Here is a 14,075-nt window from a genome sequence, read left to right on the forward strand (position 1 = left end):
CAACCACAGTTCAGTCTTTAATTGTTTAACTCTGTTTAGGTACACCTTTCTTACATTTAATAAAAATCCTTCATTCTCCATTAACTTTGTGCTAAATCACTTCAGTCGTGGCAGACTCCTTGTGACCCTATGGACTACGGCCAGTCAGGCTCCTCTGTACATGAGATTCTCCAGGAAAGAATATTGGAGTGGGTTGCCATGTCCTCCTCCAGGGGATCTTCACGACCCAGGGATCGAAACTGCATCTACATTAACTTTACTATTAGCCAATTTTGAATGAAGTAAGAAGCATGTTAAACTATATCCAAAATCTACAATCTTTTCTTAATGCAAGAATTCAACACAAGAAATAGTTTTATCATCAAAGAGTTGGGAAACGGAGTAAGAGAGACCTAGACTGCAAACAGTACAGAGGATTTCCACAAAGGAAGTACAAACATTAATTTTATTTAATATATATGCGCCAAGTTTCTCATGATTAGTCCTTTTAATCAGTGAAAAGTTACTCTAACAAGCTAACCAATTTCACTAATTTATCTTTTTTCTTAATTCTAAAAAGAGGAATTTTTTGCCGAGCCAAACTAACAGAAATCCTGACTCTTTCCCTATTGACAAGGACAATCTGTCTCCATACCGCATAGAATATTCTAGTTTCTTCCTCCAAACCTACCAATAACCCGGATATCGATGGACGCAGTTTCCACAAATTTTTCCACTTTGACCTGCAGATCATATTTCCCAGAATGGCTCCTCTCTGCTTTTCTGATAAATATGATTGTATCAGTCTCAGAGTTGCGAATGTTGATCTGATTCTTATCGATAGGTGCACCATCCTTTGTCCAAATTAATTCTGGTCTTGGTTTTCCCTTTAAAAAGAAGACAAAAAGTAGAGGTGGAAGGGGATCAGATTGTCTCCAGATTTTTTCAGCATTAAAAACATGGTCAGTGGCTTACCCCATCCTTGGCAAGATTGGAAAACTGTCTGATGGTGGGCAGTTACAGCAGTAACGTAAGATTCACTATTGCCCATCCATTGCATTGGGTATGCAAGGCACTGTTAAGTACATGATATTTATAACTTCCTTTAATCTTAATTTCACAGTAAGTATCGTTATCTTCATTTATTTATTTTTGGATAAAGGTATCAAATGACTTGTACAAGGCCTTGCAGTTAAGTGCTGGAACCTGGTCTTCCAGTCAGGTCTCTTCAGCTCCAAATCCAGTACATCCCAGCCTAATGGTTCAGAACATAGGCCCCGAGGCCCTGGAATCTGTATTTGGATCCTGACTCCACTATTTGATAGCTGTGTGACTTTGGGCAAGTTACTTAAACTCTCTGCTTCAGTTTCCTAATCTGTAAAGTGGAATGAGAGTAGTACCTATCTCACATTGTGGTTACCAAGACTGAAGTTTTAAGCTTCTGCGCACTGCGTAAGTGTTTCGTTGATCATCTCCATGTTAATGATTATTACTCCACTGTACTGTGTTGCTTATTTTGGATTTGTCTGTCATTTTCTCTCTGATAACAGCTGAAAACTATTCTTTAAGAGCAGACTTTGAGTAATTATAATGTCATTCGAGGATGTGAGCTCCAGTTTACATTACAAAGGAACTTCGTAGGATTCCTGAGCCTCCAGGCTCACCCCCACAGACAAGAACCAAGTGTCTGGTAAGGCACAGCCTTCCCAAGGGATCCTAATGTGGCTTGTTGATAGGTTCTGTTAAGGAATGTGAGAGACACATATCAAACCCCTGCCCACAGGCCTTGAAAAAATGGACAGGGTGCCCAGATGTACTAGTAGGAAGTTTAACAATATTGTTAAAGATGGGAAAATAGTTCCAGGTCTCATTTCCTTAAACTGCAATTTATTATTAACTACTAGGGGGGGAAATTGAGTTCTCTGATAAAGCATGAAGTGAAAAAAGCACTGAATTTAGTGTCTGGAGACATAGACACTATTCATGGCACTACTATTTTCTTGCTGGGTGACTTTGGGCAAATCACTTAACTTCTCTGGATATCAGTTTCTTCCTTTCTCAAGGTAGGTAAGGAAATCTGCCATTCCTGCCTCTCACATGGGGCTCACATGAGGTTTCAGAACTCCAGAGGCTACTTAAATATACAAACATGCATACTAGTCTCGCCATCCCTCTCCTGGTAAATGACCAGCCCCTAGGCATGCCATACATACGCGGTCCCTGTTCTCACGCTCTTTGCTCCCCAAGACCCAGTGACAGAAGCTGAATACACTGCCTCCCCCTACAAGATCCAGAACTGGGATTAGGCCCAGTTGTCAACATGGTGTGGAGACTGAGGGTTAATTCAGCCCCGGTGCAGAGCAGGGTCCTGGGTGCCTGCCTTGTGCCAACTCCTAGTTTTACTTAAGGCTGTGGGAGGAGAGAAGTGGGAGGAGTCTTGCCAAGCCGTCTCCTTCCTCCTCCGCCATGTTTACGCTCACTTCCTCCTGGACTTCCGTTCTGACTTCACGTTCTGTGTATTTAGAAGATAACTTCTTCTATGGCTGGGCCCCAAGTGCGGTGAGAATGGCCTGAACTGGCTGTCCCTTTAGGTTAATTTTCATGGGAGCCTGAGTTTGAAACAGCTGCGGGTGTATGTGTGTGTTCAACTGTGTGCAGAGACCTAAATTTTAGTTCTAAGGCTGTCTGATATAAGAGCCACAAGCTAAATGTGACCATTTAACCTAAAACTAAAGAAAATTAAAGAAAATTAAAAATTCCCTCATCACCCTAGTTCCTAGCTGCTCTTTTTAAGTTAATAGCCTCATCTGGCTACTGGCTACCATACTGGACATTGCATTTACAGAATATGTCTATCGTCACAGAAAGTTCTATTGAACAGCATTGTCTAAGGCATAAAAGGAATCAAATGAGTAAGGAGATAATGGTGCAGTGTGTGTGTGAGAGAGAGACAGAGAGAGTGCAAAAATGATTACTGTATGCAAAACCTGGTTAAACTTATAAACAACAGATTCTTCTTCAGGAGCAATGATTTAACAATATTCATATACTTCAGTTAGTGACATCAAAATTTCAAACTTCAGTTATCCGTCATTGGAACCTGGGTAATTTGAGTGTGGTTTGGGGTAACTGTGGGAAGGAAGCATATGGTGTTTTCCTGCATGTTACAGCAAGAACTTCACTTAAAAGGAAGATCGTTTTTTCAGATGGATAGAACCAGAAAGACCTTTAAGCATTTCTTGTTTTGGTGTCTCCTCGGTATTTGCTCTCTGGCCCACTATAGTCATTGAGCTTCGGACAAGATGAGGTCTCATTTGGAAAATCTATGACAGTTTTCTAGATTTCTGTAGTTCTAAAGCAGGAGATTGTTTAGTCATTCTCCCAATCTGGTCCATCATTTCCTACTTTTCCTCCAAGGAAATCTTGAATCGTGAATAACATAAATGCTGAAGTATCTCCTTTCACTCCTTAAACACCCCAGCACTGTAAAGAGAAAGTGAACAACCCTGAATTATTACCTGGAAAGGAATAACCAGATTGATGGCTTCTCCAACTCTGCGGATATAGGTTTGCTTCAGGTGCCTTGGGATGCGAATCTTTGGAGGCTCTGAGATAGAGTAGAAGAGCATAATTTTGTAGTTAGTACCATACACTGGAAGCACCCTTACATAAGCGTACCTGGCACATACTCATCAGGATTTCCCTATGCTTATGTCTCTGCAGTAAAATCTTAGATGGGCCACTAATAGATTATATATGGTAACTTTGGTTCCAAATATTACCTTCAAGAAGAGATGTCTTAACAGTTTGACTCAACAAAATTTACTCTTGACCTCTTCGATTTTCTGCAACTTCCTATTTTATTATGTGAGAGCTGGACTATAAAGAAAGCTGAGTGCCGAAGAATTAATGCTTTTGAACTGTGGTGTTGGAGAAGACTCTTGAGAGTCCCTTAGATAGCAAGGAGATCCAACCAGTCCATCCTAAAGGAGATCAGTCCTGGGTGTTCATTGGAAGGACTGATGCTGAAGCTGAAACTCCAGTACTTTGGCCACCTGATGTAAAGAGCTGACTCATTTGAAAAGATCCTGATACTGGGAAAGATTGAAAGCAGGAGGAGAAGGGGACAACAGAAGATGAGATGGCTGGATGGCATCACCAACTTGATGGACATGAGTTTGAGTAAACTCCGGGAGTTGGTGATGGACAGGGAGTCCTGGCGTGCTGCAGTCCATGGGGTTGCAAAGAGTCGGACATGACTGAGCAACTGAACTGAACTAACTGAAAGCAAACACTAAAGTTTCTCTTAGGACCTTATGTATATTTTTCAGTTTCTAACAGTGAGTATATTCTCCAACGAACATTTGACAAAAGATCTACTGTCACCACATTAGCTGGTAGGACTGACCATTTTTTCTTACCAGAACTTGATAATTATAAAATGGCTTTGTCCAGCCAAAACTAACACAACATTGTAAAGCAACTATACTCCAATAAAATTTTTAAAATAATTTAAAAAATTTTAAAAAAGCTTTAGTACCTAGCACATGTTGCTTATGTAATTATGTTAGAACTTGATGGTAGCTTTCTCCCTCTATGGCTATGGTGAAGTATGTAACCTGCAGCCCTAACCCACTGAATGTTGATATTCATTAAACACCACAAAGATATTAGGACATGTGGATATAAACCTATCAAAGGCAGAAGAAAGTCGAGGCTCATGGCTCACAGGGATGAAGTGGGCTCAGTATGGAACAGTAAATGCTTTTCATGAAGGGACCAACTTAACCCTCACAGCTACCTTTATGGCAAAGGTATTCTTTTTACTTTATGATAAAGAAACTAAAGCCAACAGGGGTTTAAGTCATTTGCCCAAGGTGACACAGCCAGGGTTAGAACCTGGAGTTAGCCTTGAGTACCTATGCTCTGCTTAGACACATGGACTGTGGGGTCAGAGAGATCTGGGTTTGAGTTCTAGATCAGACAGTAGATCTGGTCTCAGCCTGCTCCACAAGATCTAATTCACAGGACTGTTGTAAGGATTAAATAAGGTCAACCTGCATTTAGCATACTGGCTGAGAATAGTAAGTGCTCAGTAAACTCAGGAGATGATGATGATGGTAGTAGTGGTGATACTGAATGTTCCAGTTGGAAGAGAACTTGAGGGATCCTCTAACTCCCTAACTTCACAGAGTTAAGGAAACAGAGACTCAGCGAGGTTCCACAGCACACTCAACCATCACCATAATAAAAGCTAGCATACACCAAGAGCTTATTGTGTGGCAAGCATTTCGTTAAGCCAATATCAGGGATTGATTCATTCAGCTCTCACAAGTTCTTGAGGTAGTAAGTCCTATTATTGTTTCCATTTTGCAGATGAAGAAATTAAGGCTCAGGAAAAGCAAGTCCCTTGCCTGAAACCACATAGTCAATAAATGAAAGAAACAGAACTCAGCTTTCATAGTCTGTCTCCAGAATCAACTAAGAAAATGTGCATTCTTCACACTTCTTTCCATCCATCCATCCCCTAACCTCCCAAAAGGTTTCAGGCAGTCACACCATAAGTCTGTGGCTCAACATGGTCCAGATCTAGATGCTCAAGCCACTTTTCAATATTCTTTGCCCTAGAGCAGTGATGCTCAAACTTTTTGGTCTCTGTATCCCATTATACTCTTAAAAACAATCAAAGGAAGGTCCCGCAAAGTTTTTGTTTATGTAGGTTGTATCTATCATATTAACTATATTAGAAATTAAAACCAATAAATTTTGAAATATTTATATACTTACTTGAAAACTAACAACATAAATATCATTTTAATGAAAACAACCATATTTACATTAACAAAAACTTGTGATATGAACGGCATTATTTTCTGTTTTGGCAAATCTCTCTATTGTCTGACTTTTAATCTATTGTAAAATGTTGTTTTGCTTGAAGTACTTGAAGAAAATCTGGCTTCACACAGAATATTTTAATAAAATTTTTCAGACAATTGTAGATATTCCTTTCTGATTCTGTACTAAAACATGAATTGTAATTTCTTAAGGGTTAGCTACAGTGTGGAATCTAAAACCTTCTATGAACTTTTCATATTCTGTTACATTAAAGTCCATTGACCTACCTTTCATTTTGAATGTATCTTACCCAGGCATGATTTTTAAACTTGCATTAGTCTTTTGGAAAATATAGCTTCACTGAACTATGTGGATCATTCAAATTTTGAAACACTGCATTCATTAGTCAGTATCAAAAAATTGCATTTGCTAATATCACCACCTACTTTATCAGAAAAGATTTTAAGTATTAGAAAGCTGTCAAGTCAATAATGGTGGATACTGGTTTTCCAAAATTCTAATTTTTGCTTCGAAGATTAAATTTTTTCTTGGGCAAATTGACAACAAATACTGTAAATTGTTTTCCTTGAAGTTACAGGTTCACTCCATTCATTTTCTAGAAAACATCTGCCAAATACCCAAGTTTGACAAGCCAGAGTTTGTCACTCTGTCATTCTTTCAAGGAAGAATGGAGTTTCCTGGAATAGGGCACTAGTTTAGGCTCTTAACTCAGTTGCAGAAATACTTTTCCCTACAGACAACAATTGTACTAGGGTACATAGCATAAAATCTTGACATATACTGTGCATTTCACTGTCACACATATAGGGAAAAAGTGTACTCAAGAACCAAGGTTAAAAAATGATTAAATGATTATTTTTTATTATTAAATATTTAAATAATCATATTAAATGATTATTAATGATTTTTATGCCACATCAAGAACACTCTAAGGCCCATTTATTTTAATTGACAGTGCACAGTGGTAAGGAAGAAAAGACTGACTGGACAATTTGGTGGCATGAATACGATCTGTGCTAAGGCACCAGCAGTTTTACACACCATTGCATTTGCACCATCAGTGCAAAGGCCAAACATTGAAAAGGGAAAACAACACATTCATATTACTATGAAAATGATTTGACCTCACAGACTCATTGGAGCCGTTGTTGCTGCCGTACGGATTGTTTGAACTGTTTCTTCCCTGTCTGTCTCCATTACAAAAAGGCAGCCCCATCAGATTTGGCTCATGCAATCTGGTGTACTTATCCGGTCCTAATACTAGGTTAAAACCGGGAGCTGACCTCCCACACTGCCTGTAAAGGGCTATTTTGTCCATTTCTAACTCCCTGGAGATATTAATAAAATATCAAAGGAGTGACAACAAAAGAGGAGGGTTTCAGAAAGAAAGTGGTTAAAAAAACATGGAGACAAAATTTTGAAAGCCTTGCCACCTACCTATGATTTCCTTCACGAGGATGGGCTGAGAGTAGTACTTGGGCTCGCTGGCGCCGGCGGCATTCACAGCCTTCACTCGCACAAAGATCCTTGAATCGGTCGGCAGACCTGTGATGGTGAACTTGGTCTTGTCGATCAGTTCCGTATTTGCAACTATCCAGTCGTCAGCTAAAATCCATTAAGGAAAAAAGAAAAGAAAAATAACAGTTAGTGAAAGAAATCATCTTGTTAAACAATTGACTCCAAATTAGTATTTTATTCTAAATTAGATTATTTTGAGGGAATATGACTTTGGTCTGAACTCAAGACTATATGGCTGGGCTTTTATCACATTTAAATGAAAAATGGCCTAGAATGGCTAAGGTAAAAACCGGGAATGATAATTAGATTCTGCTATTACTAAAACGTCTCTTATGCACGATACATGGGTATCCTGAGCGACACTGACTGTTCCAGGAATTTTTCAGTAGCTTATTCCAATTTGGTTTTACAGTATACATTTTTCACAATTGATATAACCATGATAGTTATCTATCAATATACATTAAAGTTCAGGGGAAAAGGAAAATGCTATTCTTATGAATGAGAGACCCTGACCTTTATAGTCATATGATCTCTCCATTTTATAAGACAATAGTATGGCCACGGGAAGTCGGAAGTAAAGTGAAGTGAAGTGAAAGTCGCTCAGTTGTGTCTGACTCTTTGCCACCCCCATGGACTGTAGCCTACCAGGCTCCTCTGTCCACAGAATTCTCCAGGCAAGAACACTGGAGTGGGTTAGCCATTCTCTTCTCCAGGTGATCCTCCCAACCCAGAGATCAAACCCAGGTGTCCTGCATCGCAGGTGGATTCTTTACCATCTGTCACCAGGGAATCCCATGGGAAGTTGGATTATGCCCCCAGTTATGAAGAAAAGAAGCTTATATTCACAGTAAAGAGGAAACAGCTCAAGAGCCAAGACCTCATAAAGAACTGGCATAATCTTTCACTTCAGTCAAAAGTTCTGATTTTTTTAAAATGCTTTTGGTAGCTTTGTCTATAATATCCAGAAAATTTAAAGCCAGCATCCAGGTTTTACAAACATTTCAAGTTCTAAAAGTTTATATGCATTATTATGCCCAGGGGTGGAAAACAAGAAAGAAGAAGGCTCGGTTCCCACATTATTAACTCACGGCCCAGCCTCCCCCTCCAACTCTAAGGGCTTTTTGTGTGTGGGTGTACTTCATGCTTGGTCTTTGGAACATTCCCCAAAACTTTATCATACAGTAAGAAACTTGGAGAGCTTTCAGAGAATACTTTACCTGGTAGATCAAATGCAGCCTCCCCATTTTCATCAGACTGTTTTGCTGATGTACCTTTGAGAATCCGTCATTAAAATTAATTAAAGACACCCACTTTCACACCAGAAGAATATCGTATCAGTAGTCAGCATTCTCTGTTAGTAAAGTGTGCAAAGTATGCAAAGATATTTGTCTTCAGAACAGTGACGGAAGAGACCAGACACGTTAGAGGAGAGGGGGAGCCCTCAGGAGAGGCACAGCCTGCTCTGTCCAGACTGTGGTTTTTTATCCTGAGGCACCTGCCACAGAGAAGAGGAGGAGAGAGGAGGCTGGGACACCTCCAGCTCTGGGAGCAAGAAGTAGAGAAGAACAAAGCGAGACCCTGAAGACAAAAGCAGAACAGGGCCTGGGCTCCATAGGGGCGCCGTCCGCAGGGGAACAGTCTCCCCTTGCTCTGGTCCCTGCCACCTCAGCCGGGGAGGGTCCGGTGGGTTCTCGGGGAACACAGTTCTCCCTCTGTGGGGCTCCCACATCAGTCTGGGAGTGAGGGCACTTGAGATAAGGGCAGCCTTGTCTTACCAGGAACTGGAAGTGTTCTCCAAGAAAATAAAAACTGCCCCAGCAGCCCAGGAGGCAGCCCCTGGTTGTCATGACAACAAGTTCTTGGTCTAGCAAACAGATTAAGCTGTCCTGGGTTCCAGGACATTCCACACGGGTGGAGGATGCTCCTGGCTCACAGAGGGGTTATGGGTGCTCCCCCAGTGGTTCGGAATGATGACCATCTAGGTTATTAGGAAGGGAGCAGCGGGATGGGGATTCTTCTTTCTCTTATTTCAACTATTCTAGGAGTATGGGAGAAGGAGAAGCAAGCCAGAATATCCTGGTGGCTAGGAGGGCACGTGAATGATACAAATTACTCAGGGCTTTGAAAAAGAGAAACACCTTGAAGTCAATGGTCGGTTTGGGAGCTACCATGTTGATATTTCATAATGAAGAGACACCTGATGAGAATGTGAAGCAGGAGACTGAGAAAACATGCACGAACGAGTGAAGAACTAGGAGAGAAGAAAATTTCAAGAGGAAACAGGACAAAGCAAGATCAGAGAGAAACAAAAACATCTTTTCACGCTGGAACGACTTGAGGGAAACAGAGAAAGAAATTGGTGTCCGGGGTTGGGAAAGGAATGTGCAAGTTATTTGATACATGAGGAAAAGTTTTCAGGAAGAACCAGGGTGGAGGAAGAAAATGAAGAGTAAAATGGTGCAGGCATTACAAAATAAAGTAAAAACCAAGAGAAAGACAGAGTCCAAACCAACACACGATCTTATAAAAGAAAGAGTTCTCTTACAGAATAAAACCTGACATATCTAAAAGCATCAAACACTACAGAAATTAGTCTGGAGGACAACAAGCCATTAAAAGAGAATGGAGAATAGGGCAGCCGCAGAAAGGAAGTAAGAAAAGACTGCAAGAAGAAAGATATACACGTTATGAAAGAACTTCCATAGAAAGCTAATTCCAACACGTTATGTGGCAAAATATATACATAATAATGACTGTGTACATATATATATGTATGGGGGTATACATATATATCTACACAGACCACACACAAAATTATGTAAAATACACTTCGTTGTATTTTATCTAAGGTGGGTAACATCAAAATGACAGCCATCTATCATTTTGCTGTATCTTCTTACTTTTTAAACCTATCAGAAAGAAAAGAGTAAAGAATTTGCTCTGTTTCATACATACACAAAAGGTTCACATCCAGCAGTCCCATCACATAGAAGCCTGGGAAAGTCTGCGAGCCGGGCAGTATAAACAGCAGAGAGGAGGGCTTGGGGGTGTTCCAAACAGGTGGAGGGGAACGGAATGGGAATAAACCATACTCTGAAGTGCTCAAGATTTTATTTGTTGCCTGAGTGACAATGCCCCCTCCCACACTGGGATAACTCTGGGAACTGTTTTCTAATTCCCCCCATTGTTGTTTTGGTTAGTGGATTTCCAAGCCCTGGAAAAATCAAGCACAGTGCTCTGTGAGTGAGTGCATGTGAATGGAATGGAGTGTTACCAAGATTCTCTATTGCCCCTTTCTCTTCTACTCTCCCGACCAGCTCAGGTGATTTCCACAGGTGCTCCCAGCCAGAGGCCTGGGGCTTCTTTTCCAGCAGTCTGCTCTTCAAAGAAGTTTCTTCTTCACAGACGCTTTCCTTCTGTTCACACTCCTGTTGTCTCAAATGTGCTCTGGAGTCTCTCTTTCATTCATGTAAGAGTCATGTTCAAGTTGTGGGTCCAAAGAGTTTTCTTAGAGGCTATCTTGGCCTCTCATTTGTCGAGACTTGAACAACCTTCCCTGGTGGACTGTTTACCTACCATCATCTAGAATGGAGCCTGAGTTTAGAGCTAGGGCAGTTTTATTCACCCATCTCCAAATCATGACAAGTAGGAAATCAAAAAATACAAGAGGCTTTTAGTGAACTGTACTTTAGCTTTTTTGGTTTTAGATATACTCTGGCTCATATTTTCTTGTGTCATTTTCTATTTCTTATTATTGCTATCAGCAAGAGGGTTTTTTTTTTTTTTGCCAGTTTCTCTTTACCTCCTAAATATAAGCCATTAAACCATTAAAATTTTATACACTCATGTCCTGAGACAAATTACTGCCATTTGTCAAATCTATTTCTTACACCCTCTGGTGTAAGATTCTTTACTGATTCTTTAAAACACTGAAAGTTGTTCTTGATTATTCTTTTTTCTTCCTGGAAGAAGGCAGGAATTGATCACCAAATAGTCAAATATATAATCTCTCCTTACCTGGAAACAGGTAGATCTGTGGATAACTGACCTCTGTTCAGTATAGAGTTTAGCGTTTCCAATTTGCTTTATCTTAACTAGACTTTTATTTTGCTTTGGCACATTTTAATTCCACCAATTCCAGAAGAAGGGATCCCTGAAGTTTGGTTAGAATCCCTCCTCCTATGTCCTAGATCTATCGTGTGGTCAGATCTGGGAGCCCATCTGGATATTTTGGAGATTTCAAATGATTAATACCAAGGAAGGGCTGAATTCTTATCCATCACAGAAGGATGACCTTTGGCTTGTCATTTTCAGTAGGCAGGAGAAGAATCCCCAAGACAGAAACAAAAGAAAGAGGGGCATATCTCACCTATTGACGACGGTATTCGTTTGAATTATGAGTTGTACTTACTTCCTTCAAAGCAATACTCTAGCACATAGCCATCTAAACCTGCTGCGCCAATCTGGTCTGGGGGCCGCCACTTCATTGTGACCGTGGTGTCCGTCACCGAGTCAACGGTCAGGAGAGTAGGAGGGCTGGTTACAGCTTTAGAGATAAGAAAGGCACAAAAAACCGAAACAATTAACTACAGAATTATGGCACAGGAACTGTGGTAAAATGAACTAGGATACAAATAAAAATGCACACAGAAGCCCCCACATCTTCATAAAACTCAGTGAAGACTTCTTGAGTTTACACTGTATATATGGCAAAGATCTGCCAGGCATGAAAAATATTTTAGAAATGCTGCCACACTTGCCCTCCACTTGGGAGGTTGGTGTGCGATTCTGGGAAGCCCAAGGCATTTGAAAAAAGTCAAAGTTTGAGATCTAATGATCTAGTGTAGATTTCCCATAACTTTTTAATTTTCTAGTGCAAGCTCTTCTTTCTATTGAAAATTACACTTGTCTCCCATAAAATGGCAGAGACATCTTATCTCTTTCTTTGCCTTTACTGAATTGACTTTTTTGGTTCATAGATAACATTTAAAGTGTGATTGTAAAGCAAAGAGACTAGCTTTCAAGTGTGCTTGGTTGAATAGATCTCAATTTGTTTTAGTTATAGTGTCTGTACTAAGGTGCTGGCTTATACTTTCAAAAGGTCAAAGGAGGGTAGTCATGTGTCAACAGGCTCAACTATGTTTCCAGTGAGGAGGGGCAACAGAGCCACCCACAGCTGTCTTTGGAATTCCAGTAACAAATTCCAGGCCTGCATTATGAAGGCATTCAACTCTATCACACTGTTTGTAATTTCTTAGACAGTTGTCCCTAACAATTTCTAGTTTCTTGCTCTGGCACCAGTCCAAGAAGCTTCTAGGTCTGGTTCAGTTAGAAGTCAGAAGACAGCAGTCACAACCTGGGGCAATGATTTTCATGACAAAGACACATCTCTCTTGACTCACCCAATGGAACAAAAGGCTTGGAGGGCATACTGGGCTTAGAGATGCCAACAGCATTGACGGCAAAGATGCGGACCTCGTAGGCCACACCTTCAATCATCTTCTTGGGCTCAAAGGTTGTTTCTTTGCAGAGATCGAAATTCAGCCTCATCCATCTGGAGCTTTGTTTCTTTTTCCTCTCAATGAAATACCCTGAAGGGGACACAAAATGGAAACAGGTTTTTCCTTGGCCTCCAAAAGTAAACGTTGTCAAATATTTGAATTCTCAAAAATTCTCAGTACTCTAAGTAAAAAAGTCATACACGTATTTTCAACTCATCTTATTCCATCAGTTGTTTGAGAGAGATTATAAGGAATACAAATATTAACATCATGGGATATAGACAAAAATAAAAACACTAGAAAAAAGTTAAAGGGGTGCTAGGAAGAGAAGAGGAAAAAGTAGACCACAGATATGTAGGCCATAGAAATTTGTACAGTGACTTTGAGTCCCAGCAATGTAAGTAAGAAGGGGGAAATAACCAGTTTTGTAAGTTTCATTATTAGCAAGTAGAAAAATGTTCTTGTTCCATGGGGGAAGTAAATTCTTCTAAGTATTTAACCCTAAATGAAACTGCTTCATAGACATAATTCTCTGGAACTGGGCATTTACTGACCAGAACAAAGTTAGACTTATGGTTATTTCAAAATTAGATATTGAATAGAAATGTCAAAAAAGAGGAAGTCAGATGATATTCATCAGAGCTATTTAAATCTCAAGTACTTCAAGGACATCCCCAAATATATTTTAATTTGCATGGATATTTAAAGATTTTCTTCTAAATTCAGTATTTTATTTTATTTTTTATCTTTCAATTTATTTATTTCTTTTTTTATTAGAAATAAATAAATACATAGATAAATAAATTCAGTATTTTAAAATGTGTTTTGTGCTAATATGCATAAAGAGCACATCAACTCCATTGGCCATTCCACAGATGAACCAACACGCAGTTACCTAAGATTGGGGATCCTCCATCATAGAGAGGAGGCTCCCAGGTCATGATGCACCAATCGTCTCCCACATCTGTCACATTTGGTGCCACTGGAGGATCAGGGATATCTGTAACATACAAACAAATAGAATAAAATAAAATAAAACTGACCAACCAAAAGCACAAAGAAAAATGTTCATTGGAAAATATGTTTTAGGGTAATAATCACAGAAGCAGTGCTATTTCTGATTATTTTTCCATGTTTACTGATATGCACTGCCTAGCTAGTTTAGGCATAAGGTCCTGTTCCCTGTGGAATCAGGGAAGGTGAGTCCAATACAAATAC

The 14,075-nt window shown here is 39.9% G+C and overlaps 1 protein-coding gene across 14 annotated transcripts in view; it reads right to left on the reverse strand.

Moving 5' to 3' along the window:
* The window catches only part of MYBPC1 (myosin binding protein C1), a 96,074-nt gene that overhangs the window by 15,925 nt on the left and 66,074 nt on the right, over positions 1–14,075 (reverse strand). For 12 of the 14 annotated variants that reach the window (XM_070454067.1, XM_070454060.1, XM_070454061.1 and 9 more), the window contains 7 exons: positions 13,753–13,857; positions 12,759–12,947; positions 11,768–11,902; positions 8,574–8,627; positions 7,273–7,440; positions 3,498–3,586; positions 671–866 (listed from right to left, as the gene is read on the reverse strand). In XM_070454067.1, the coding sequence (XP_070310168.1) occupies positions 671–866; positions 3,498–3,586; positions 7,273–7,440; positions 8,574–8,627; positions 11,768–11,902; positions 12,759–12,947; positions 13,753–13,857 (936 nt within the window). The remainder of the gene's footprint in view (positions 1–670; positions 867–3,497; positions 3,587–7,272; positions 7,441–8,573; positions 8,628–11,767; positions 11,903–12,758; positions 12,948–13,752; positions 13,858–14,075) is intronic. The other 2 variants (XM_070454062.1, XM_070454064.1) reach the window with 1 other exon arrangement.

Source organism: Odocoileus virginianus, chromosome 23 (genome assembly GCF_023699985.2).
Source record: "Odocoileus virginianus isolate 20LAN1187 ecotype Illinois chromosome 23, Ovbor_1.2, whole genome shotgun sequence".
Lineage (NCBI taxonomy): Eukaryota > Metazoa > Chordata > Mammalia > Artiodactyla > Cervidae > Odocoileus > Odocoileus virginianus.